At 47.0% G+C, this 25,126-nt stretch overlaps 1 protein-coding gene and 1 non-coding gene across 4 annotated transcripts in view; one reads left to right on the top strand and one right to left on the bottom strand.

Annotated features, from left to right (window-relative positions):
- The window catches only part of LOC121566811 (metabotropic glutamate receptor 5-like), a 110,551-nt gene that overhangs the window by 84,310 nt on the left and 1,115 nt on the right, over nt 1-25,126 (bottom strand). Inside the window, exons 1-4 of one of the 3 annotated variants that reach the window (XM_045216102.1) lie at nt 24,539-24,864; nt 20,784-21,304; nt 18,988-19,431; nt 18,683-18,797 (exon numbers count right to left, since the gene is read on the bottom strand). In XM_045216102.1, coding sequence (XP_045072037.1) covers nt 18,683-18,797; nt 18,988-19,431; nt 20,784-20,936 — 712 coding nt within the window. In that variant the 5' untranslated portion in view covers nt 20,937-21,304; nt 24,539-24,864. Of the gene's footprint in view, nt 1-18,682; nt 18,798-18,987; nt 19,432-20,783; nt 21,305-24,538; nt 24,865-25,126 lie in introns of those variants that run through there. The other 2 variants (XM_041876691.2, XM_045216111.1) reach the window with 2 other exon arrangements.
- On the top strand, nt 1,751-1,803 carry LOC121567237. Its single transcript, XR_006001087.1, has one exon. It is a non-coding gene; the product is annotated as a U7 small nuclear RNA (small nuclear RNA).

Genomic DNA, 25,126 nt, shown 5'->3' with positions numbered 1-25,126 from the left:
TGAGCCTGTCCTCCTATAACTCCTCCCACCAGCATCCTCCTGTGTGTGGTCTTGGGTAACAGAGCAATGTGTAAAGTCCTGTAATTAGTGTCTCAGTGAGAGGAGCAGGAGACAGATAGTACAGACAGCCCACCCCCTTACTAACAAACACACGTATGGCCATGCCCACAGACACTTACACACAAATACAGACACTCAACAAAACGAAGGAGCTGATCGTGGACTTCAAGGGACAGCAGAGGGAGCATGCCCCCATCCACATCGACGGGACCGCAGTGGAGAAGGTGAAAAGCTTTAAGTTCCTCGGCGTACATATCACTGACAATCTGAAATGGTCCACCCACACAGACAGTGTGGTGAAGATCGCGCAACAGCGCCTCTTCAACCTAAGGAGCCTGAAGAAATTAGGCTTGGCCCCTAAGACCCTCAGAAACTTTTACAGATTCACAATTGAGAGCATCCTGTCGGGCTGTATCACCGCCTGGTACGGCAACTGCACCGTCCGCAACCGCAGGGCTCTCCAGAGGGTGGTACGGTCTGCCCAACGCATCACCGGGGGCACACTGCCTGCCCTCCAGGACACATACAGCACCCGATGTCACAGGAAGACCAAAAAGATCATCAAGGACATCAACCACCCGAGCCACGGACTGTTCACCCCGCTATCATCCAGAAGGCGAGGTCAGTACAGGTGCATCAAAGCTGGGAGCCGAGAGACTGAAAAACAGCTTCTATCTCAAGGCCATCAGACTGTTAAATAGCCATCACTAGCCGGTTACCACCCGGCTACTCAACCCTGCACCTTAGAGGCTGCTGCCCTATATACATAGCCATGGAATCACTGGCCACTTTAATAATGGAACACTAGTCACTTTAATAATGTTTACATACTGCTTTACTCATCTCATATGTATATACTGTATTCTATTCTACTGTATTTAGTCAATGCCACTCCGACATTGCTCGTCCTAAAATGTATATATTTCTTAATTCCATTATTTTACTTTTAGATGTGTGTATTGTTGTGAATTGTTAGATCCTACTGCACTGTTGGAGCTAGGAACACAAGCATTTCGATACACCTGCAATAACATCTGCTAAATATGTGTATGTGACCAATAACATTTGATTTGATTTGATTTGACTTAATAAGCGCAAATTTGCATGCACAATGTCTAGGGCATGGCTATGTGATGTGTCTGATTCCGTAAGACAAGAGCGTCTGCTAAATGACGTAAATGTAAATGTAAATGTAAGTTTCTGTGACAGAGAACAGATGCTGCCAGTGAGAGGAGATCAGAGTCTTTAGACCCTCAACTTGACATCAACTCAACACCAGTTACACAACACGATCACACACATGAACACAAACATTCCTACATAAACAAATACTATAGTACTTACTAAATAATTCCATAGTATACTGTAGAATACTATACTACACACTGTAGTATCTCTCGATTGTGTAGTACTACTTACTATAGCATTTTGTAGAATACTGTAGTAAATAATACAGTAATGTCCGCAAAAACACTACAGTGTCTGCAAAAACACTACAATGTCCGCAAACACAATCAGCAGTGATGTAGTAATATCGTAATACTACAGTTTTAATTTGCATATATCCCACCCGTTACCCTCCCCCAGATCCCAATTTGTGCCACCCATGAATGAGAAACCTACATGCCAAGTATAGACCATATGTTGTGCTCAGACTCAAATTCTACTTACTGTACTTAGAGGTTATGGAAAATGTGCTCTTTTAGTGTTTTTCCAGTAGGTTTCCTCAAGGAGAAAGCCCCACTTCTATGTCAAAGATAATAAAACAACAACACTACAGTAGATATTACAGTAATGTCTGCAAAAACACTACAGTACATACTACAGTATACTACAGTCATGTCTGCAAAAACACTAAAGTGAATACAATAGTATATAAACATAGTAATACTACAGTATTTAAGTACAGTATACTATAGTATTTTTTCATGTGGTTAAACACACACCCCAGCCCTTAACAAGATAGCACGTCACCACCTTCACGCTCAGTCAAACTGGGAATAATTTGTGAAACACACAGCTACACAAAAACACAGTGAGAGACTGATGGAGAGCCTGCTTCCTGGTGGGATAGAGGAAAATAGAGAGCAGAGAAACATATATCTCTATACACAATATAATAGCTTTAGAGACACAGAAGTGAGCAGAGCAGAACAGCAGCCAACAACACATAATGTGCTCTCCATTCGGCCTCAGCTGTGTCACAGCCGCTCTATCACAATGGCAATTATCTGCTCAGGACAAACCAATTCTCGCCAGGACTCTGGCTCACACCAGAAATACCTTCCCACCTCACCTCTTATCTCAGCCCCTTCACCTCTTATCTCATCCCCCTCACTTCTTATCTTCTAACTTCTAGAAGTTTCTTTAAGTGCAGTTCAGACTCAGATCTCTCTCCTCTTATCTTTGCTTCCTCTCGTATTTCCTCTCTGGTTTCTCGTCTCCTCTCCGTCATCTGTAGTATTCATTTGAAGTCATGAGTGAGGTATAATATACTGTAGATGCCTAACAGGAAATAACGTCCACCTGTCCAGTTATTTAACACAGGGAAGGGCACCAGAAGGCCACTTTAGACTATTGAGATGCGTGGCCTGTGTGGTCCAGTGGTTAGTACCACAGACCCTAGCACACATGTATACCACAGTCGCCAGGGGTTCCAATCTCACCCATATCCTTCTGAATCACAATCTCTCCTATCTCCTCTTCACTGTCCTATCTCAGTAAATACAAAAAGCCCCCCCAAAATATATACACTACCGTTCAAAAGTTTGGGGTCACTTCTCTTTCTATTCTGGTTAGAGCCAGTTTACGCTGTTCTGTGAAGGGAGTAGTACACAGCGTTGTACGAGATCTTCAGTTTCTTGGCAATTTCTCGCATGGAATAGCCTTCATTTCTCAGAACAAGAATAGACTGATGAGATTCAGAAGAAAGTTATTTGTTTCTGGCCATTTTGAGCCTGTAATCGAACCCACAATTGCTGATGCTCAATATAATCAACTAGTCTCAAGAAGGCCAGTTTTATTGCTTCTTTAATCAGCACAACAGTTTTCAGCTGAGCTAACATAATTGCAAAAGGGTTTTCTAATGATCTATTAGCCTTTTAAAATGATAAACTTGGATTAGCAAACACAATGTGCCATTGGAACACAGGACTGATGGTTGCTGATAAATGGGCCTCTGTACGCCTATGTAGATATTCCATTAAAAATCAGCCGTTTCCAGCTACAATAGCCATTTACAACATGAACAATGTCGACACTGTATTTCTGATCAATTTGATGTTATTTTAATGGACAAAAAATTGCTTTTCTTTCGAAAAACAAGGACATTTCTAAGTGACCCCAAACTTTTGAACGGTAATGTATATATATATATACAGCTGTGGAAAAAATTAAGAGACCACTTTAAATGTTTCTTAAATCAGCATCTCTACATGTATGACAGCCATTCAATTCCAGTGTCTGTTTAATTCCAACACAGGCACACCTCATTCTACTGAATTAGGTACTGATTAGGTGATCACCTGAACCAAATCTTATTTAACTTGGAAAAGTATAAAAACCACTGCTGTGGTCATCACTATCCTCTTGCAATAGGACCAGCTGGATGGCAAAAACAGTGCTAATAGTACCTCAAAAGTAATATTAATAAAAAAGTAACTATTGACCATGCCAAAAGAGTTGAAAAGGAAAGTTTTGAGTGAGGAAAAGAAGGGTTCAATTCTGGCTTTACTGGCAGAGGGATACAGTGAGCGTCAGGTTGCTTCCATCCTTAAGATTTCAAAGACGGCAGTTCATAAGAACAAGGTCAAGCAGCAGACATTGGGGACAACAAAGCTACAGACCGTCAGAGGGCGAAAACGACTCTCTACTGACCGGGATGACCGCCAACTCATTCGAATGTCACTCAACAACCGTAGGATGACATCAAGTGACCTACAAAAAGAATGGCAAACGGCAGCTGGGGTGAAGAACACGGCGAGGACGGTTTGAAACAGGCTCCTAGGGGCAGGGCTGAAGTCGTGCAAAGCTAGAAAAAAGCCCTTCATCAATGATAAGCAAAGAAGAGCCAGGCTGAGGTTTGCAAAAGACCATAAGGATTGGACCGTAGAGGAGTTGAGTAAGGTAATCTTCTCTGATGAGTCCAATTTTCAGCTTTGCCCAACACCTGGTCGTCTAATGGTTAGATGGAGACCTGGAGAGGCCTACAAGCCAGAGTGTCTCGCACCCACTGTGAAATCTGGTGGAGGATCGGTGATGATCTGGGGGTGCTTCAGCAAGGCTGGAATCGGGCAGATTTGTCTTTGTGAAGGACGCATGAATCAAGCCATGTACAAGGTTGTCCTGGAAGAAAACTTGCTTCCTTTTGCTCTGACATTGTTCCCCAACTCTGAGGATTGGGTTTTCCAGCAGGACACTGTGCCATGCCACACAGCCAGGTCAATCAAGGTGTGGCTGGAGGACCACCAGATCAAGACCCTGTCATGGCCAGCCCAATCTCCAGACCTGAACCCCATTGAACATTTCTGGAATGTAATCAAGAGGACGATGGATGGTCACAAGCCATCAAACAATGCCGAGCTGCTTGAATTTTTGCGCCAGGAGTGGCATCAAGTCACCCAACATCAATGTGAAAGACTGGTGGAGAGCATGCCAAGATGCATGAAAGCTGTGATTGGTTGCCATGTTCTCAGAATATATTAATGTTCTAGACATGTTTCAACAGAACGTTGCAAGAACATTCATGTGTCCAGTTTTCTTAGGGTTAGGAGAATATTCCATAAAACATTTGTTTAATCATTACACATCACGACTTGTTACTGTTGCCAGGCCAATCAAGGCCCTGATTGGTGAACCACTGATCCATTCATAGCTCATTGTCAAGTATACTCACACACAGTGCTTTTAATATACAGTGTTTTCAACTTACATATTTGACACACAATAACATTTTGAACATTGATTTATAAAGTAATTATTATTCAACAGTCCTCACCTGGGATTTGAACTACCAACCTCTTGGGACACGATACGCCAATCTTCCTTCTACACCACAATGTCTGTGTCATGTATCAGTTATTCTGACTATTATCATCATTGATTTGATTGACTTATTTCAGCAATTTAAGCGCTTTCAGTATAGTTGTATTATATTGGTAGGCCTTGTTAACCTGTCAAAATCATACTCCTTTAATCACTATGATCAATAGAAGTTTGTCTTGAGTGTACTTTTAACAGAGATTTACTTCAAAGTGAATATACCCTATTGCTTACGGCCTTACACCTATCAAGTTGTTTCAGATCTACACAAGTGCCTAGGGAGGAGGGGTTAGGGTTTCTTCTGGACAAGGCCTAACTATACTGGCTCAATAAGCCTATGTCCTAGATATATCCTTTATTAGGACAGTGGTTAGGGCGTTCGTCATTGGTGTTGCTGGCCAGTGTTTGAGACCCGCTATGGGAATCACCCTACTCTAACATTCTTAGCAAAATATGTTAATGTCATTATTTGGCAACAGTTACAACACATCGATCTGCTCTAATTAAATTTGTTTCTCAATAGCTAGGTTTCCATCCAATTGACAACAGATTTTCATGCGAATATTCGAAAATATGCATAATTAAAATATGCGCATTTTCCAACCAGTGGTGTGTTTCTACCAAACTGACTTGTTGAGGATAAAAATCAGTGTGTGTATGTGTTTCCATCGCATTTTCAACTCTACCGACAGCTTTGTCACAAAAACTGTTGCATTAAATAGCAAATGTGCCTACTCTGGTCTTGGCATGTACGCTCTACCCAACAGCTTGCAGATACAGTGTGTGGGTAGGCTAGTCTACCTGCTGAGATTATTATTATGGATTATTGTCAAAAAGGCAGTCAAGCGTCGATCATCACGTCACCAGAATCAGACCCTCGATATTTATTGGAAAGGAGCATCAAGCTCATCACCTTGCACTTTCACCACCCTGTGAAGTTCATCATAACTTATTTCATCTGTAGCCTAATAAACTGCATGGTTTCCTGAGTCATAGTGGGAGGACCACACAACATATCATCGCGTGACTCCAAGTTTACTTCCATATGATGGTTATAATATAAATATTTGCGCATAAAGTTGTTTCCACCGCCATTTCTCGCATAATTCATTTTACTGACACAAAAAGATCCACCCTTGTCTAGCGTATTTTGTTTTGTCGACATTTGGAAAGTTTATTGACAAATCTTTCCATCAGGCCTGTCATGACATTTTTTATCCAACATGTACTTTACTGGCATAAAAAGGTTGAATGGAAACCTGGTTATTGAAAGATGGGAATCCTTGTGGTTTTCCCCTTGTGCACGAATTCTGACCACATTTATTCTATATAGCTGAGCATCTCAAAGAGAACTCTATTGTATTTTAGAAATCTACACCGGATATACAATGTAGAACAAACGTGTCATTGATAAACTCATTTTAATTAGATCAGATAAGTGTGTTGTAACTGTTGCCAAATAATAACATTAACATACTGTGTATTGCTAAGAATGTGAGAGTTGGGTGACTGACTCCCCTAGCGGACGGAGTCTGGAACCCAGTCTACCAGCGCCAATGACCAACATCCTAACCACATGGACTTATTGAGCCAGTATAGTTAGGCCCTGTCCAGAAGAAACCCTAACCCCTCCTCCCTGGGCACTTTTGTGGATTAAACAACTTGATTAAACAATAGGGTGAATGCACTTTGAAGTAAATCTCAGCTCTGTTAAAAGTACACTCAATATATATATTTTTATTGATCATAGTGATTCAGGAACATCATTAAAACAGGTTAACATGCCCCACCAACATTAGACAACTACAGAAAGCCCTTAAATTGCTGAAATAAGTCAATCAAATCAATGATGAAAATAGTCAAATTAATCGATACCTGACACAGACATGGTTGTGAAGCTGGAAGATGGGAGTACCGTGAACCAAGATGTTCTAATCTCAGCAGGAAGATGGGAGAACCGTGAACCAAGATGTTCTAATCTCAGCAGGAAGATGGGAGAACCGTGAACCAAGATGTTCTAATCTCAGCAGGAAGATGGGAGAACCGTGAACCAAGATGTTCTAATCTCAGCAGGAAGATGGGAGAACCGTGAACCAAGATGTTCTAATCTCAGCAGGAAGATGGGAGAACCGTGAACCAAGATGTTCTAATCTCAGCAGGAAGATGGGAGAACCGTGAACCAAGATGTTCTAATCTCAGCAGGAAGATGGGAGAACCGTGAACCAAGATGTTCTAATCTCAGCAGGAAGATGGGAGAACCGTGAACCAAGATGTTCTAATCTCAGCAGGAAGATGGGAGAACCGTGAACCAAGATGTTCTAATCTCAGCAGGAAGATGGGAGAACCGTGAACCAAGAGGTTCTAATCTCAGCATAATTTTTGGTAGGATACGTTTTTTTGGGGGGACCATCAGGCGATGTCCTGACAACTATTACACAGAAATGTTCCCATGAAGCGTGTCTAGAACATTCTGAGAACTTGGCAACCATGTTCTGTGTATGTTTAGTGTGACATCGATGGAATATTCTCCTAACCAACAGAAAGCTGGACACATGAATGTTCTTGCAAAGTTACCATGAAACGTGTCTAGAACATTAATATCTTATGTGGAAGCTAGAGACAGACAGTGTGTTAGTGCTCAGTAACCCTAACCCTAACTCCTGTTATGTGGAAGCTAGAGACAGACAGTGTCTTAGTGCTCAGTAACCCTAACCCTAACTCCTGTTATGTGGAAGCTAGAGACAGACAGTGTCTTAGTGCTCAGTAACCCTAACCCTAACTCCTGTTATGTGGAAGCTAGAGACAGACAGTGTCTTAGTGCTCAGTAACCCTAACCCTAACTCCTGTTATGTGGAAGCTAGAGACAGACAGTGTCTTAGTGCTCAGTAACCCTAACCCTAACTCCTGTTATGTGGAAGCTAGAGACAGACAGTATCTTAGTGCTCAGTAACCCTAACCCTAACTCCTGTTATGTGGAAGCTAGAGACAGACAGTGTCTTAGTGCTCAGTAACCCTAACCCTAACTCCTGTTATGTGGAAGCTAGAGACAGACAGTGTGTTAGTGCTCAGTAACCCTAACCCTAACTCCTGTTATGTGGAAGCTAGAGACAGACAGTGTCTTAGTGCTCAGTAACCCTAACCCTAACTCCTGTTATGTGGAAGCTAGAGACAGACAGTGTCTTAGTGCTCAGTAACCCTAACCCTAACTCCTGTTATGTGGAAGCTAGAGACAGACAGTGTGTTAGTGCTCAGTAACCCTAACCCTAACTCCTGTTATGTGGAAGCTAGAGACAGACAGTGTGTTAGTGCTCAGTAACCCTAACCCTAACTCCTGTTATGTGGAAGCTAGAGACAGACAGTGTGTTAGTGCTCAGTAACCCTAACCCTAACTCCTGTTATGTGGAAGCTAGAGACAGACAGTGTCTTAGTGCTCAGTAACCCTAACCCTAACTCCTGTTATGTGGAAGCTAGAGACAGACAGTGTGTTAGTGCTCAGTAACCCTAACCCTAACTCCTGTTATGTGGAAGCTAGAGACAGACAGTGTCTTAGTGCTCAGTAACCCTAACCCTAACTCCTGTTATGTGGAAGCTAGAGACAGACAGTGTCTTAGTGCTCAGTAACCCTAACCCTAACTCCTGTTATGTGGAAGCTAGAGACAGACAGTGTCTTAGTGCTCAGTAACCCTAACCCTAACTCCTGTTATGTGGAAGCTAGAGACAGACAGTGTCTTAGTGCTCAGTAACCCTAACCCTAACTCCTGTTATGTGGAAGCTAGAGACAGACAGTGTCTTAGTGCTCAGTAACCCTAACCCTAACTCCTGTTATGTGGAAGCTAGAGACAGACAGTGTCTTAGTGCTCAGTAACCCTAACCCTAACTCCTGTTATGTGGAAGCTAGAGACAGACAGTGTCTTAGTGCTCAGTAACCCTAACCCTAACTCCTGTTATGTGGAAGCTAGAGACAGACAGTGTCTTAGTGCTCAGTAACCCTAACCCTAACTCCTGTTATGTGGAAGCTAGAGACAGACAGTGTCTTAGTGCTCAGTAACCCTAACCCTAACTCCTGTTATGTGGAAGCTAGAGACAGACAGTGTCTTAGTGCTCAGTAACCCTAACCCTAACTCCTGTTATGTGGAAGCTAGAGACAGACAGTGTCTTAGTGCTCAGTAACCCTAACCCTAACTCCTGTTATGTGGAAGCTAGAGACAGACAGTGTGTTAGTGCTCAGTAACCCTAACCCTAACTCCTGTTATGTGGAAGCTAGAGACAGACAGTGTCTTAGTGCTCAGTAACCCTAACCCTAAGTCCTGTTATGTGGAAGCTAGAGACAGACAGTGTGTTAGTGCTCAGTAACCCTAACCCTAACTCCTGTTATGTGGAAGCTAGAGACAGACAGTGTCTTAGTGCTCAGTAACCCGAACCCTAACTCCTGTTATGTGGAAGCTAGAGACAGACAGTGTCTTAGTGCTCAGTAACCCTAACCCTAACTCCTGTTATGTGGAAGCTAGAGACAGACAGTGTCTTAGTGCTCAGTAACCCTAACCCTAACTCCTGTTATGTGGAAGCTAGAGACAGACAGTGTGTTAGGGCTCAGTAACCCTAACCCTAACTCCTGTTATGTGGAAGCTAGAGACAGACAGTGTCTTAGTGCTCAGTAACCCTAACCCTAACTCCTGTTATGTGGAAGCTAGAGACAGACAGTGTCTTAGTGCTCAGTAACCCTAACCCTAACTCCTGTTATGTGGAAGCTAGAGACAGACAGTGTCTTAGTGCTCAGTAACCCTAACCCTAACTCCTGTTATGTGGAAGCTAGAGACAGACAGTGTCTTAGTGCTCAGTAACCCTAACCCTAACTCCTGTTATGTGGAAGCTAGAGACAGACAGTGTCTTAGTGCTCAGTAACCCTAACCCTAACTCCTGTTATGTGGAAGCTAGAGACAGACAGTGTCTTAGTGCTCAGTAACCCTAACCCTAACTCCTGTTATGTGGAAGCTAGAGACAGACAGTGTCTTAGTGCTCAGTAACCCTAACCCTAACTCCTGTTATGTGGAAGCTAGAGACAGACAGTGTGTTAGTGCTCAGTAACCCTAACCCTAACTCCTGTTATGTGGAAGCTAGAGACAGACAGTGTGTTAGGGCTCAGTAATAAGAACCATTGTGTATCACTGTAATGACACAACCACTCTGACTGGATTAGATATCAATTAACTCTAAGTGAAATTGTCTCTCCCAATCTCTCTCTCTCTGTCTCTGTCTCTGTCTCTGTCTCTGTCTCTGTCTCTCTCTCTCTCTCTCTCTCTCTCTCTCTCTCTCTCTCTCTCTCTCTCTCTCTCTCTCTCTCTCTCTCTCTCTCTCTCATTACCTCTATCTCTCTCATTACCTCTATCTCCCTCCTCCTCTTTCACTTTAATCATGTGCTGCTTAGAAATGGCTAGGGTAGAACGGCAGAGGGACATAGAAATGCCTAGGATAGAATGGCAGCGTGACAGCCAATCATGTTTCAGAGAGACAGTTAAACACAACCACTCAATGTACACCTCAAATAGTGAGAGGTGGCAATATAGGCCAATACTCTCTAACACACACTCAATACACACACATAGACGCAAGCACACACACACATACACATACACACACACACACACACACACACACACACAAACACACATTTCCTAAATGAATTTATTAAACTCCAACCAGACACTTTTGACCCTGTTTACCATGGCAACAACCCAGACACATCCCATTAATCTCACTGAACGACCTCTTCGCTACCTCTCACACACACACACACACACACACACACAGACACACTGTTTCTTTCTCTCCCTCCCACACACTCCAATTCAACAGTTTTAATCCCCTGAGAGGTATCATCTCTGCCCAAATAAGCACCGTCCATTTAATGTTCCCTCTCAGGAGAGCAGAGAGACAGCTCTGCCACTCATTACTGTGGGAGAGGGGTAGAGAGAGGGGGGGATAGAGAGGGAGAAGGGAACAGAGGGACAGAGAGAGGGAGAGGGGGACAGAGGGATAGAGAGAGGGAGAGGATGACAGAGGGATAGAGAGAGAGGGGGGGACAGAGGAAGAGAGAGAGAGAGAGAGAGAGGGGGACAGAGGGATAGAGAGAGAGAGAGGGGGACAGAGGGATAGAGAGAGAGAGGGAGAGGGACAGTGGGATAGAGAGAGAGAGAGGGGGACAAAGGGATAGGGAGAGAGAGAGGATGACAGAGGGATAGAGAGAGAGGGGGACAGAGGGATAGAGAGAGGGGGGACAGGGATATAGAGAGGGAACAGAGAGAGGGGGCAGGTTAGGAGGTATTTGGAAGTGAGTGTTTGTCAGAATGTGTGTCAGTATGTATGACTCACAAAGCTCACTCTTTCTCAATATCATTTGAGGAAATGGATTTGAATTGAAGCAATGATGTGAAAAATCCTCTGAGAAAAAAATAATGGATCATTTTGAAGTCATGGTTTGAATATCCTGGAGTTGAGCCCAGGTGTGGTCCAAGGTAAATCCCCACAGGGTTAGTCTCCTCAGCCATGCCTCCCGCCCTTTACCTGGGCTGTCTGAGAAGACACACTGGGTCTAGGAAGCAAATACCCCTCATTCTCTCATTCACTGAACCTTTTTCTCCTCCTTTATCCTCTCCATCCTCTCCTCCCTGTGCAGACTACTGACTACAGACTACAGACTACTGACTACAGACTACAGACTACAAACTACCGACTACAGACTACTGACCACAGACTACAGACTACTGACTACAAACTACCGACTACAGACTACAGACTACTGACTGCTGACTACAGACTACCGACTACAAACTACCGACTACAGACTACACACTACAGACTACTGACTACTGACTACAGACTGCTGACTACAGACTACAGACTACAGACTACAGACTACTGACTACAGACTAAAGACTGCAGACTACTGACTGCTGACTACAAACTATGGACTGAATACTAAAGACTACTGACTACTGACTACAGACTAAAGACTACTGACTGCTGACTACCGACTATCAGCTGCTGACCACTGACTACAGACTACAGCCTACAGCCTACTGACAACAGACTAGTAACTAAAGACTACTGACTACTGACTCCTGGCTACAAACTACAGACTACTGATTACTGACCACCAACAACAGACTACTGACCACAGACTACAACTGCTGACTACTGACTACAGACTACTGACTACAGACTACAAACTAATGACTAGTGACTACCGACTACAGACAACAGACTACTTACTACCGACTACAGATAACTTACTACCAACTACAGACTACAGACTACTGACAACAAACTACTGACCACCAACTACTGACTACCAACTACCAACTACAAACTACTGACTACAGACTACAACAACAGACTACAGACTACAAACTAATGACTACAGGCTACCAACTACTGACTACAGACCACAGACCACAGACTACTTACTACCGACTACAGATAACTTACTACCAACTACAGACTACAGACTACTGACAACAAACTACTGACCACCAACTACTGACTACCAACTACCAACTACAAACTACTGACTACAGACTACAACAACAGACTACCGACTAATGACTACTGACTACAGACTGCAGACTACTGATCATAAACTACAGACCACAAACTACAGACTACTGACTATAGACTACTAACTACTGACTACAGACTACACACTACAGACTACAAACTACTGACTACAAACTACAGACTACTGATTACATACTGCTGACTACTGACTACCAACTACTGATTACCAACTACCAACTACAAACTACTGACTACAGACTACAACAACAGACTACTGACTACTGACTACAGACTGCAGACTACTGATCATAAACTACAGACCACAAACTACAGACTACTGACTATAGACTACTAACTACTGACTACAGACTACACACTACAGACTACAAACTACTGACTACAAACTACAGACTACTGACTACATACTGCTGACTACTGACTACTGACTGCAGACTACAAATTACAGACTACTGACTTCTAACTACTGACTACTGACTACAGACTACTGACTATAGGCTACACACCACTGATTACCGACTACCAACTACGACTACAAACTACAGACTATTGACTAATAACTACAGACTGCAGACTACTGTCTACAGACTACTGACGACAGACTACACACTACAGACTACTGACTACTGGCTACTGACTATAAACTACAGACTACAGACTGCAGACCGCTGACTGCTGACTACTGACTACAGACTGCAGATTACTAACTACAGACTACTGACTGCACACTACCGACTACAGACTACAGACTACCAACTACCGACTACTGACTACAGGCTATGGACTACTGACTATGGACTGCCAGCTACCGACTAACAGCTACCGACTACAGACCACTGACTACAGACTACTGACTACAGGCTACAGACTACTGGTTACAGACTTCAGACTTCAGACTTCAGACTTCAGAATGCCTCTTTCATCTGTTATCCCTGGCTGCTCCTCCTCCCCATCCTCCATCTCTCCCCCTAACTATCCCTCCTCTCCATCTCTCCCCCTAACTATCCCTCCCCTCCATCTCTCCCCCTAACTATCCCTCCCCTCCTCCCCATCCTCCATCTCTCCCCCTAACTATCCCTCCCCTCCATCTCTCCCCCTAACTATCTCTCCCCTCCATCTCTCCCCTTAACTATCCCTCCCCTCCATCTCTCCCCCTACCTATCCCTCCCCTCCTCCCCATCCTCCATCTCTCCCCCTAACAATCCCTCCCCTCCATCTCTCCCCCTACCTATCCCTCCCCTCCTCCCCATCCTCCATCTCTCCCCCTAACTATCCCTCCCCTCCTCCCCATCCTCCATCTCTCCCCCTAACTATCCCTCCCCACCATCTCTTCCCCTAACTATCCCTCCCACCATCTCTCCCCCTACCTATCCCTCCCCTCCTCCCATCCACCATCTCTCCCCCTACCTATCCTCCCCATCCTCCATCTCTCCCCCTAACTATCTCTCCCTCCATCTCTCCCCCTAACTATCTCTCCCCCTCCATCTCTCCCCTACCTATCCCTCCCTCCTCCCCATCCTCCATCTCTCCCCCTAACTATCCCTCCCCTCCATCTCTCCCCCTACCTATCCCTCCCCTCCTCCCCATCCTCCATCTCTCCCCTAACTATCCCTCCCCTCCTCCCCATCCTCCATCTCTCCCCCTAACTATCCCTCCCCACCATCTCTTCCCCCTAACTATCCCTCCCCACCATCTCTCCCCCTACCTATCCCTCCCCTCCTCCCATCCACCATCTCTCCCCCTACCTATCCCTCCCCATCCTCCATCTCTCCCCCTAACTATCTCTCCCCTCCATCTCTCCCCCTACCTATCCCTCCCTCCTCCCATCCACCATCTCTCCCCCTACCTATCCCTCCCCATCCTCCATCTCTACCCCTAACTATCTCTCCCTCCATCTCTCCCCCTACCTATCCCTCCCCTCCTCCCCATCCTCCATCTCTACCCCTAACTATCTCTCCCCACCATCTCTCCCCCCTAACTATCCCTCCCCTCCTCCATCTCTCCCCCTACCTATCCCTCCCCTCCTCCCCATCCTCCATCTCTCCCCCTAACTATCCCTCCCCTCCATCTCTCCCCCTAACTATCCCTCCCCTCCTCCCCATCCTCCATCTCTCCCCCTAACTATCCCTCCCCTCCTCCCCATCCTCTGTCTCTCCCCCTACCTATCCCTCCCCTCCATCTCTCCCCCTAACTATCCCTCCCCTCCTCCATCTCTCCCCCTACCTATCCCTCCTCCTCCCCATCCTCCATCTCTCCCCCTAACTATCCCTCCCCTCCTCCATCTCTCCCCTACCTATCCCTCCCCTCCTCCCCATCCTCCATCTCTCCCCCTAACTATCCCTCCCTCCTCCATCTCTCCCCCTACCTATCCCTCCCCTCCTCCCCATCCTCCATCTCTCCCCCTAACTATCCCTCCCCTCCTCCATCTCTCCCCCTACCTATCCCTCCCCTCCTCCCCATCCCCTGTCTCTCCCCCTACCTATCCCTCCCCTCCATCTCTCCCCCTAACTATCCCTCCCCTCCTCCATCTCTCCCCCTAACTATCTCTCCCCTCCATCTCTCCCCCTACCTATCCCTCCCCTCCTCCCCATCCTCCATCTCTCCCCCTAACTATCCCTCCCCTCCATCTCTCCCCCTAACTATCCCTCCCCTCCTCCCATCCTCCATCTCTCCCCTAACTATCCCTCCCCTCCTCCATCTCTCCCCCTACCTATCCCTCCCCTCCTCCCCATCCTCCATCTCTCCCCCTAACTATCCCTCCCCTCCTCCCCTCCTCCATCTCTACCCCTAACTATCCCTCCCCTCCTCCATCTCTCCCCCTAACTATCCCTCCCCTCCTCCATCTCTCCCCTACCTATCCCTCCCCTCCTCCCCATCCTCCATCTCTCCCCCTAACTATCCCTCCCCTCCATCTCTCCCCCTAACTATCCCTCCCTCCTCCCATCCTCCATCTCTCCCCCTAACTATCCCTCCCCTCCTCCCATCCTCCATCTCTCCCCCTACCTATCCCTCCCCTCCTCCCCATCCTCCATCTCTTCCCCTAACTATCCCTCCCCTCCTCCCCATCCTCTGTCTCTCCCCTACCTATCCCTCCCCTCCATCTCTCCCCCTAACTATCCCTCCCCTCCTCCATCTCTCCCCTACCTATCCCTCCCCTCCTCCCCATCCTCCATCTCTCCCCCTAACTATCCCTCCCCTCCATCTCTTCCCCCTAACTATCCCTCCCCACCATCTCTCCCCCTACCTATCCCTCCCCCTCCTCCCATCCTCCATCTCTCCCCCTACCTATCCCTCCCTCCTCCCCATCCTCCATCTCTTCCCCTAACTATCCCTCCCCTCCTCCCCATCCTCTGTCTCTCCCCCTACCTATCCCTCCCTCCATCTCTCCCCCTAACTATCCCTCCCTCCTCCATCTCTCCCCCTACCTATCCCTCCCCTCCTCCCCATCCTCCATCTCTCCCCCTAACTATCCCTCCCCTCCATCTCTTCCCCTAACTATCCCTCCCCTCCATCTCTCCCCCTAACTATCCCTCCCCTCCATCTCTCCCCCTAACTATCCCTCCCTCCATCTCTTCCCCTAACTATCCCTCCCCTCCATCTCTTCCCCTAACTATCCCTCCCCTCCATCTCTCCCCCTACCTATCCCTCCCCTCCTCCCCATCCTCCATCTCTCCCCCCTAACTATCCCTCCCCTCCATCTCTCCCTAACTATCTCTCCCTCCATCTCTCCCCCCTAACTATCCCTCCCTCCATCTCTCCCCCTAACTATCCCTCCCCTCCATCTCTCCCCCTAACTATCCCTCCCTCCATCTCTCCCCCTAACTATCCCTCCCCTCCTCCCATCCTCCATCTCTCCCCCTAACTATCCCTCCCCTCCATCTCTCCCCCTAACTATCCCTCCCCTCCATCTCTCCCCTAACTATCCCTCCCCTCCTCCCCATCCTCCATCTCTCCCCCTAACTATCCCTCCCCTCCATCTCTCCCCCTAACTATCCCTCCCTCCATCTCTCCCCCTAACTATCCCTCCCCTCCTCCCATCCTCCATCTCTCCCCCTAACTATCCCTCCCCTCCATCTCTCCCCCTAACTATCCCTCCCTCCATCTCTCCCCCTAACTATCCCTCCCCTCCATCTCTCCCCCTAACTATCCCTCCCCTCCATCTCTCCCCCTAACTATCCCTCCCCTCCATCTCTCCCCCTAACTATCCCTCCCCTCCATCTCTCCCCCTAACTATCCCTCCCCTCCTCCCATCCTCCATCTCTCCCCCCTAACTATCCCTCCTCCTCCTCCCATCCTCCATCTCTCCCCCTAACTATCCCTCCCTCCATCTCTTCCCCTAACTATCCCTCCCCTCCATCTCTCCCCCCTAACTATCCCTCCCCTCCTCCCATCCTCCATCTCTCCCCCCTAACTATCCCTCCCCTCCATCTCTCCCCCTAACTATCCCTCCCCTCCATCTCTCCCCCTAACTATCCCTCCCCTCCTCCCCATCCTCCATCTCTCCCCCTAACTATCCCTCCCCTCCTCCCATCCTCCATCTCTCCCCCTAACTATCCCTCCCCTCCTCCCCATCCTCCATCTCTCCCCCTAACTATCCCTCCCCTCCTCCCATCCTCCATCTCTCCCCCTACCTATCCCTCCCCTCCATCTCTCCCCCCTAACTATCCCTCCCTCCTCCATCTCTCCCCCTAACTATCTCTCCCCTCCATCTCTCCCCCTAACTATCCCTCCCCTCCATCTCTCCCCCTAACTATCCCTCCCCTCCTCCCCATCCTCCATCTCTTCCCCTAACTATCCCTCCCCTCCTCCCCATCCTCTGTCTCTCCCCCTACCTATCCCTCCCCTCCATCTCTCCCCCCTAACTATCCCTCCCCTCCTCCATCTCTCCCCCCTAACTATCCCTCCCCTCCTCCCCATCCTCCATCTCTCCCCCTACCTATCCCTCCCCTCCTCCCCATCCTCCATCTCTCCCCCTAACTATCCCTCCCCTCCATCTCTTCCCCTAACTATCCCTCCCCACCATCTCTCCCCCTACCTATCCCTCCCCTCCTCCCCATCCTCCATCTCTCCCCCTAACTATCCCTCCCCTCCTCCCATCCTCCATCTCTCCCCCCTAACTATCCCTCCCCTCCTCCCATCCTCTGTCTCTCCCCCTACCTATCCCTCCCCTCCATCTCTCCCCCTAACTATCCCTCCCCTCCATCTCTCCCCCCTACCTATCCCTCCCCTCCTCCCCATCCTCCATCTCTCCCCCTAACTATCCCTCCCCTCCTCCATCTCTCCCCCTACCTATCCCTCCCCTCCTCCCCATCCTCCATCTCTCCCCCTAACTATCCCTCCCCTCCTCCCCATCCTCCATCTCTCCCCCTAACTATCCCTCCCTCCTCCCCATCCTCCATCTCTCCCCCTACCTCTCCCTCCCCTCCTCCCCATCCTCCATCTCTCCCCCTAACTATCCCTCCCCTCCTCCATCTCTCCCCCTACCTATCCCTCCCCTCCTCCCCATCCTCCATCTCTCCCCCTAACTATCCCTCCCCTCCTCCATCTCTCCCCCTACCTATCCCTCCCCTCCTCCCCATCCTCCATCTCTCCCCCTACCTATCCCTCCCCTCCTCCCCATCCTCCATCTCTCCCCCTAACTATCCCTCCCTCCTCCCCCATACTCCTACCCCCCTCCCTCCCTACTCTACCTACCTAGCCAGAACCTCATTGTGTGTGTGTGTGTGTGTGTGTGTGTGTGTGTGTGTGTGTGTGTGTGTGTGTGTGTGTGTGTGTGTGTGTGTGTGTGTGTGTGTGTGTGTGTGTGTGTGTGTGTGTGTGTGTGTGTGTGTGTGTGTGTGTGTGTGTGTGTGTGTGTGTGTGTGTATTAAGGTGTAACTCTAATTAATGGTTCAGCTAAAGACCTGCTTCCCTTTGTGGCCAAACCACTGATTAATTGCAACTCAATATTAGGAAGGTGTTCCTAATCTTTGGTATACTCAATGTACATACACACAGAGTGTATTCTTACCCTCTGTGTGTATGGCAGAGACGTAGCTCCAGTTGTATCTCTTGACGATGTCCACCATGGCTCTGGCCTGCTGAGCATCTGATGGCACCACCCTCATAAAGTACTTATACAAACTCTGTTGGCGAGAAACAGTACTTATAAAGTACTTATACAGATTCTGTTGGTAGAGAAACAGTACTTATAATGTGCTTATACAGATTCTGTTGGAGAGAAACACAGTAGGATACTCATAAAGTACTAATAAAATTGTAGATCAGAGAAAATAGAATAGAGTCAAATAGATTAGAATAGAATTGTGTGCCTACCTTGTCACTGAGGTCCATGCTGGTCGCAGAGTAGGCGATCTGGGGTATGTTGAAGAGCTGTAGGAGGTTCTGGACCTGGATGGCCACAGAGCTGGATCCTGGTCCTATCAGTCCGACGATGGGCTTCTTCCCCCGCATGGGGGTTGCAGCAGGGTCCGCACACCTCGGCCCTCCCCTCCCGTCGGCTCCTCCCCCGCCTCCCCCCCACACACTGCCTCCCCCCACCTCGGCCTCGTCGGAGGACACCAGGGAGTCTCGTATGAACTCAATGCTCTGCTCCAGGGCCACAGCAGAGTGCCAGCAGGAGTCTCTTATCTCACAGCCCAGGCTGATGTTGGGGAGGATACGGGGGTCGGCGTTGATACGGTCTAGAGTGTGCATCATGGCCTCAACACGCTGGATACCGTACTGCTCACGCACTGAGCCGCATTTACGTTCGTGTACCTGGGGGAGGAACAAACACATATACAGCATCACTACACACACACACACACACACACACACACACACACACACTGGATACCGTATTGCTCACGACATGCACTGAGACACTCTTTGATTTGATTTGATTTCTTACACTTATGCTCCTGGGGGTGGAGAACACACACTGTCACACTCACATACAGTGGGGTCTGAAATTATTGACACCCTTGATAAAGATTAGCAGAAATGACTGTATAAAATAAATAATTTAAATACTGAGCTATATTGTATGCTAAAAAAGTTTTGGGAAATTATGTTATTTTATACTAATAGAATTGCTCAGAGAAATATATTTTGTTTAACAAGTAATAGTTTTTTTCTCAAAAAGGTAGGGGTCAAAATTATTGACACCCGTTTTAAATACCTTTCAAAACTTCCCTCACCTTGCGAGGATAACGGCACTGTTTTATGAGTTGGAGAACACACTGGGACTGATCTTAGACCATTCCTCCATACAGAATCTTTCCAGATCCTTAATATCCTTTGTCTGCGCTTATGGACTGCCCTCTTCAATTCAAACCACAGGTTTTCAATGGGTTTCAAGTCTGGAGACTGAGATGGCCATTGCAAAATGTTGATTTTGTGGCCGATTAACCATTATATTTGGATTTTGATGTGTGCTTGTTGTTAATCTTGCTGGAAGATTCCCTTGCGGCCAATTTTCAGCCTCCTGGCAGAGCCAACTTGGTTTTTGGCTAAAATGTCCTGGTAGTGGGTAAAGTTCATGAAGCCGTTGACCTTAACAAGGGCCCCAGGAACAGTGGAAGATAAATAGCCCCATAATACTAAAGATCCACCACCATATTTTACAGTAGGTATGGGGTTCTATTCTGCTCATGCATTCTCATTTCGACGTCTAACCCACCACTGGTGTGCATAGCCAAAGAGCTACATTTTTATCTTATCAAACAAATGTAAACACCTGGTGTTTGCTAAACAGCATTGGCACTTGGATTGGAAAAACATTTTTTTAGCAAACAATAAAGCTCAGTATTTGAATTATTTATTTTATACAGTCATTTTGGATAATCTTTATCAGAGGTGTCAATGATTTCAGACCCCACTGTACATCACACTCACACATTTTTATTTTAGGTCATTTAGCAGACGTTCTTATCCAGAGCGACTTACATGAGCAATTAGGGTTAAGTGCCTTGCTCAAGGGCACATCGACAGATGTTTCACCTAGTCGGCTCGGGGATTAGAACCAGAGACCTTTCGGTTACTGGCACAACGCTCTTAACCACTAAGCTACCTCACACCATCAGTCATTCATGTGGACATACAGGATGTCTTAGTGTCAGAGGGTCTACCTTGTCAGCTGTCGGCTGGTGATGGACAGAGAACAGGGCTCCTATGATGATGTCACCAGGGATGTGTGCCACGACTCGCCGCTCGTTAGACTGGGCATCACCAACAGTCCCACGCCACGCCCATATGGGCAGGGCCAGGATGATCCAGATCATCTTATTGGTCAGTTTGTTAACTAAGATGTCTTGATGATGTGTCTTGATGATGTCCAGTTTGGTCAAGAACTATTACACTTCATAAGAGTAAAGTTCCTCTCCATTGTGGGGAGTGGTGGCAAGCCAAAAAAACTAACAGAAATTGAGACTTCCTCTTCCTTCTCCTGCTGCGGAGGTCAAGGAAAGGTCATTGCCACATTAACAATAACGAACTGCCAGTGAGAAGCAGTGTATCCTGGGAAATACTTTAGAATCCTTCTGGTCGAAACCGGACTCCAGTCTAATTGGTTGAAGAATATCCTCCTCTATGGTGAAGCGGTGGTCTCCATGGTAACAGGTAACAGACAGGTAAAGGGGCAGGTCATTGCCTGTAAACAGAGAGGTAGTGGGGGGTTAGGGTCTGAACGCAGCAGGGGAAATCAACCCTTTATAGTGGCTTAATTTGTTGTTTTCAGATCAATCTGTTATCTATCTGTGACACATCAGGGAGCAAGGATGGCTACCAGGGTGAGAGGGGGAGGGGAAGGGGGGGTGGACTCACTGGTAAATGGAGCAGGAGAACAATAACATACAACACCATACCAAGCCTCAGAGCACAGGAAGCACACCCAGTGGAAACCTATCCAAAAAGCCTTATACTCTCACATGAATCCTACCACAGTTTCACACCGTTGCCTCATCAGAATATAACTATAAATTGCATGCTTGAGGCCTTGTGTAGCTTTTCAAAGGTTCAGAGACACAATTCACAAAATGGTAATGATGAACAACACTCTCCCGCTACTTAATCTCATATAGGCCTTTTGAACTATAACTAAAAGTATTTTGTATTTCAAGCAAATATACTGAACAAAAATATAAACACAACATGTAAAGTGAGCGGAAATAAAAGATCCCAGAAATTTTCCATACGCACAAAATGCTTATTTCTCTCCAATTTTGTGCACAAATATGTTTTCATCCCTGTTAGTGAGCATTTCTCTTTGCCAAGATAATCTATCCACCTGACAGGTGTGGCATATCAAGAAGCTGATTAAATAGCATGATCATTACACAGGTGCACCTTTGTGCTGGGGACAATAAAAGGCCACTCTAAAATGTGCAGTTTTGTCACACAATACAATGCCACAGATGTCTCAAGTTTTGAGGGAGCGTGCAATTGGCATGCTGACTGCAGGAATGTCCACCAGAGCTGTTGCCAGAGTATTGAATGTTAATATCTCTACCAACGTCGTTTTAGAGAATTTGGCAGTATGTCTAACCAGCCTCACAACCGCAGACCACGTGTAACCACACCAGCCCAGGACCTCCACATCCGGCTTCTTCACCTGCAGGATCGTCTGAGACCAGCCACCCGGACAGCTGATGAAACTGAGGAGTATTTCTGTCTGTAATAAAGCCCTTTTGTGGGGAAAAACTCATTCTGATTGGCTGGGCCTGGTTCCCAAATGGGTGGGCCTATGCCCTCCCAGGTCCACCCATGGCTGCGCCCCTGCCCAGTCATGTGAAATCCATAGATTAGGGCCTAATGAATTTATTTCAATTTACTGATTTCCTTATATGAACTGTAACTCAGTAAAATCGTTGAAATTGTTGCATGTTGCGTTTATATTTTTGTTCAGTATATATTTAACCTCACCTCAACTATGCATAACCACATGGCTTAACCACAGGTATAACATATTTCAAGCCGTGGGAAGCACAGTACACAGATTAGTTTGAAGGGGATGGGTCCAGCGTTAATGCTTGACATTTTTGACGTTTATGCAAATAGACTTGATCAAGGTCGTCGGAATGTTGGAAGAGTGGCGGGCCCAACAGCTCGAGCCCGGCCGGTGTCCCTGCGAGGAGTAGGTGGAAAACGAGGGGGTCATGGGACTTAATATGACAGCATCATTACAGCGCCTTTAACGGGAGAGCTGCTCGCGCTGAGTCCATTCCGCTGCACCGACCTCTTCCTCAGAGCCATTCATCCTGCAGCCCGCGAGACTGATTTATTATGGTACAGACTCCTCCTCCACCACCACCACCACCACCACCACTGTCTCTCTCTCTCGCGCGCGCTCTCTTCCTCGCCAAGGCTTCGGGCGGTGTTGCATACCTGCCGCTCTGTATGTGCTCTGGTATAGAGCACATCTCACTTTATTACGAAACCGAATTAATTCCCCCTATATCCCATTCACAGAAACATATATCTGCTCAATTAGGCATGCACCTTTATCAGCCCGTAGGCTACAGAGGACAATGCGCTTCTCTCACACCCGTAGAAACTGACATTAGGCTAGGCTGCCACATTCAACAAACCATGGTTAACGCTTTAAATAAACCCCGTTAATACACCGGACAATCAACAGTCTGGGACATTGAAGTTTCCCGTAGGTGTCGTCATTGATTGGTTGAGTAAACAGAGCGGGAGATTATAGCAGCATTTTCACATGATGTGCCTGTGCCCATAGAATTACATATAGGATCTCTGTGCCTAATATTTATATATATCGTCCTAATATTTATATACCTCGTCCTAATATTTATATATCTCGTCCTAATATTTATATATCTCGTCCTAATATTTATATATTTCTTAATTCCATTCTTACTTTTAGATTTTTGTGTATTGTTGTGAATTGTAAGTCGCTCTGGATAAGAGCGTCTGCTAAATGACTTAGATGTAGATGAATTGTTAGATACTACTGCACTGTTGGAGCTAGGAACACAAGCATTTCGCTAAACCCACAATAACATCTGCTAAATATATGTATGTGACCAATCAAATTTGATTTGATTTGATTTGACTGTGTAGCCTATGGATGCCCCTGTGAAGTCCGCCAATGGGAATGTGCTCCAAGCAGGGGCAGACTGGCCCGAAATGCCAGATGGGATGGTCCATTTTAGCCCAGTGAGCCTGTCTAACTTTTATTTTATTATTATTCAAAGTTATAATTATCTGGGCATAATGGTGGCATTATGGGAAAAAAATGGTCAGTGTGTTAGAAATGGCAGGGCCTTTTTGGTCCCAGTCCGCTCCTGGCTCCATGGTTAACAATGTCAAATAACATGGTCTGTTTGTCTGTCTCATAGCCTGTGTAAACGGGACGGATCCGGTAGCTGGATGGCTTGCCCTCTGCAGCTTTCCGCGGTGCTGAAATGGAACCATAACAACAGTCGTCGCGCGCGCCACCGTTTACCCACTCAACCATTGCAGAGAAGAGAGTTCTGTAACTTGTATCTTTCTCTTGACAATGTTAACATCAAAACCCTTACCGGTCAGACAGACTTAAAGACAGGAGGGCAAGAAGGTTGTCTGCTACACGAAATTCTGTCACAGAGAGAGAACAGCAAGCCTGTAGCATTTGGGGGAGGGGGTACGGTACCAATACACAACCCCGGTAACGTCAGGGTGTATGCACGTTGGTAGGAGCTTTTAACGGGCGATTAATGCAAAAACATGACAGAGACATGATCTGAAATGAGCATTAGAATTGTCTGACGTCAACCAAAAGCATGTATTTCCATTCCATATGAAGTAAACAGAGTGTAGGCTATCTGCTGTGTCTCACTGTTGCATCCACATGAAATCCAAATCTACGCACAGAGAGTCTTACCGTGTCAATCTGACCCTGCCACAGTCGGGGGGCTCGTGTCATCACATGTAGCCTACGACCTCGTTAATTTCCACGGGATAACGGCAGAACCAGCACCGGCTGCTCGCGACCAAGGCCACAGCTCGAGCTCATCTCGTCTTCATGTCACGCACAAACTCTGCCGTTGCTATGTCTGCTCACGCAACGCGCGCCAAACTCCCTCTTCTATCCTCTGCGCTGGTCTCTCAATCCCCCTCTCTCTCTATCTCCTCAGCCAGTCTGTCTCGCGACGGGGCAGAGTTATCTGACCGCTGTCTATTTCCTCACACTGTGCTGAGGAGTGACTGTCATGTGTGTCTGTCTGTCTGACACAACTCCACTCAGGGAGAACTGCGGTTGGTGAGCTTGTGTTTTATGTTTGGTTTTATTTCCTGCTGCGCCTGCAGCTTTCAGACCACAAGGTGACTGCCTCAGCGCGCGCCTTCCCCTCCAGTAAAAGTCAGGTTCGGTGCCTTTGAGTTTTTCTATTCTAGTGTTCCACCCTGCGAAGATGTTTGTGAATGAATCCCCGCATCGAACCAGTGACACTAGGCTAGATCACCAAACACA

The sequence above is a fragment of the Coregonus clupeaformis genome, chromosome 5 (assembly GCF_020615455.1).
Source record: "Coregonus clupeaformis isolate EN_2021a chromosome 5, ASM2061545v1, whole genome shotgun sequence".
Lineage (NCBI taxonomy): Eukaryota > Metazoa > Chordata > Actinopteri > Salmoniformes > Salmonidae > Coregonus > Coregonus clupeaformis.
The sequence above is the reverse complement of the archived record's forward strand: the minus strand, read 5'-3'. Positions and strand labels throughout refer to the sequence as shown.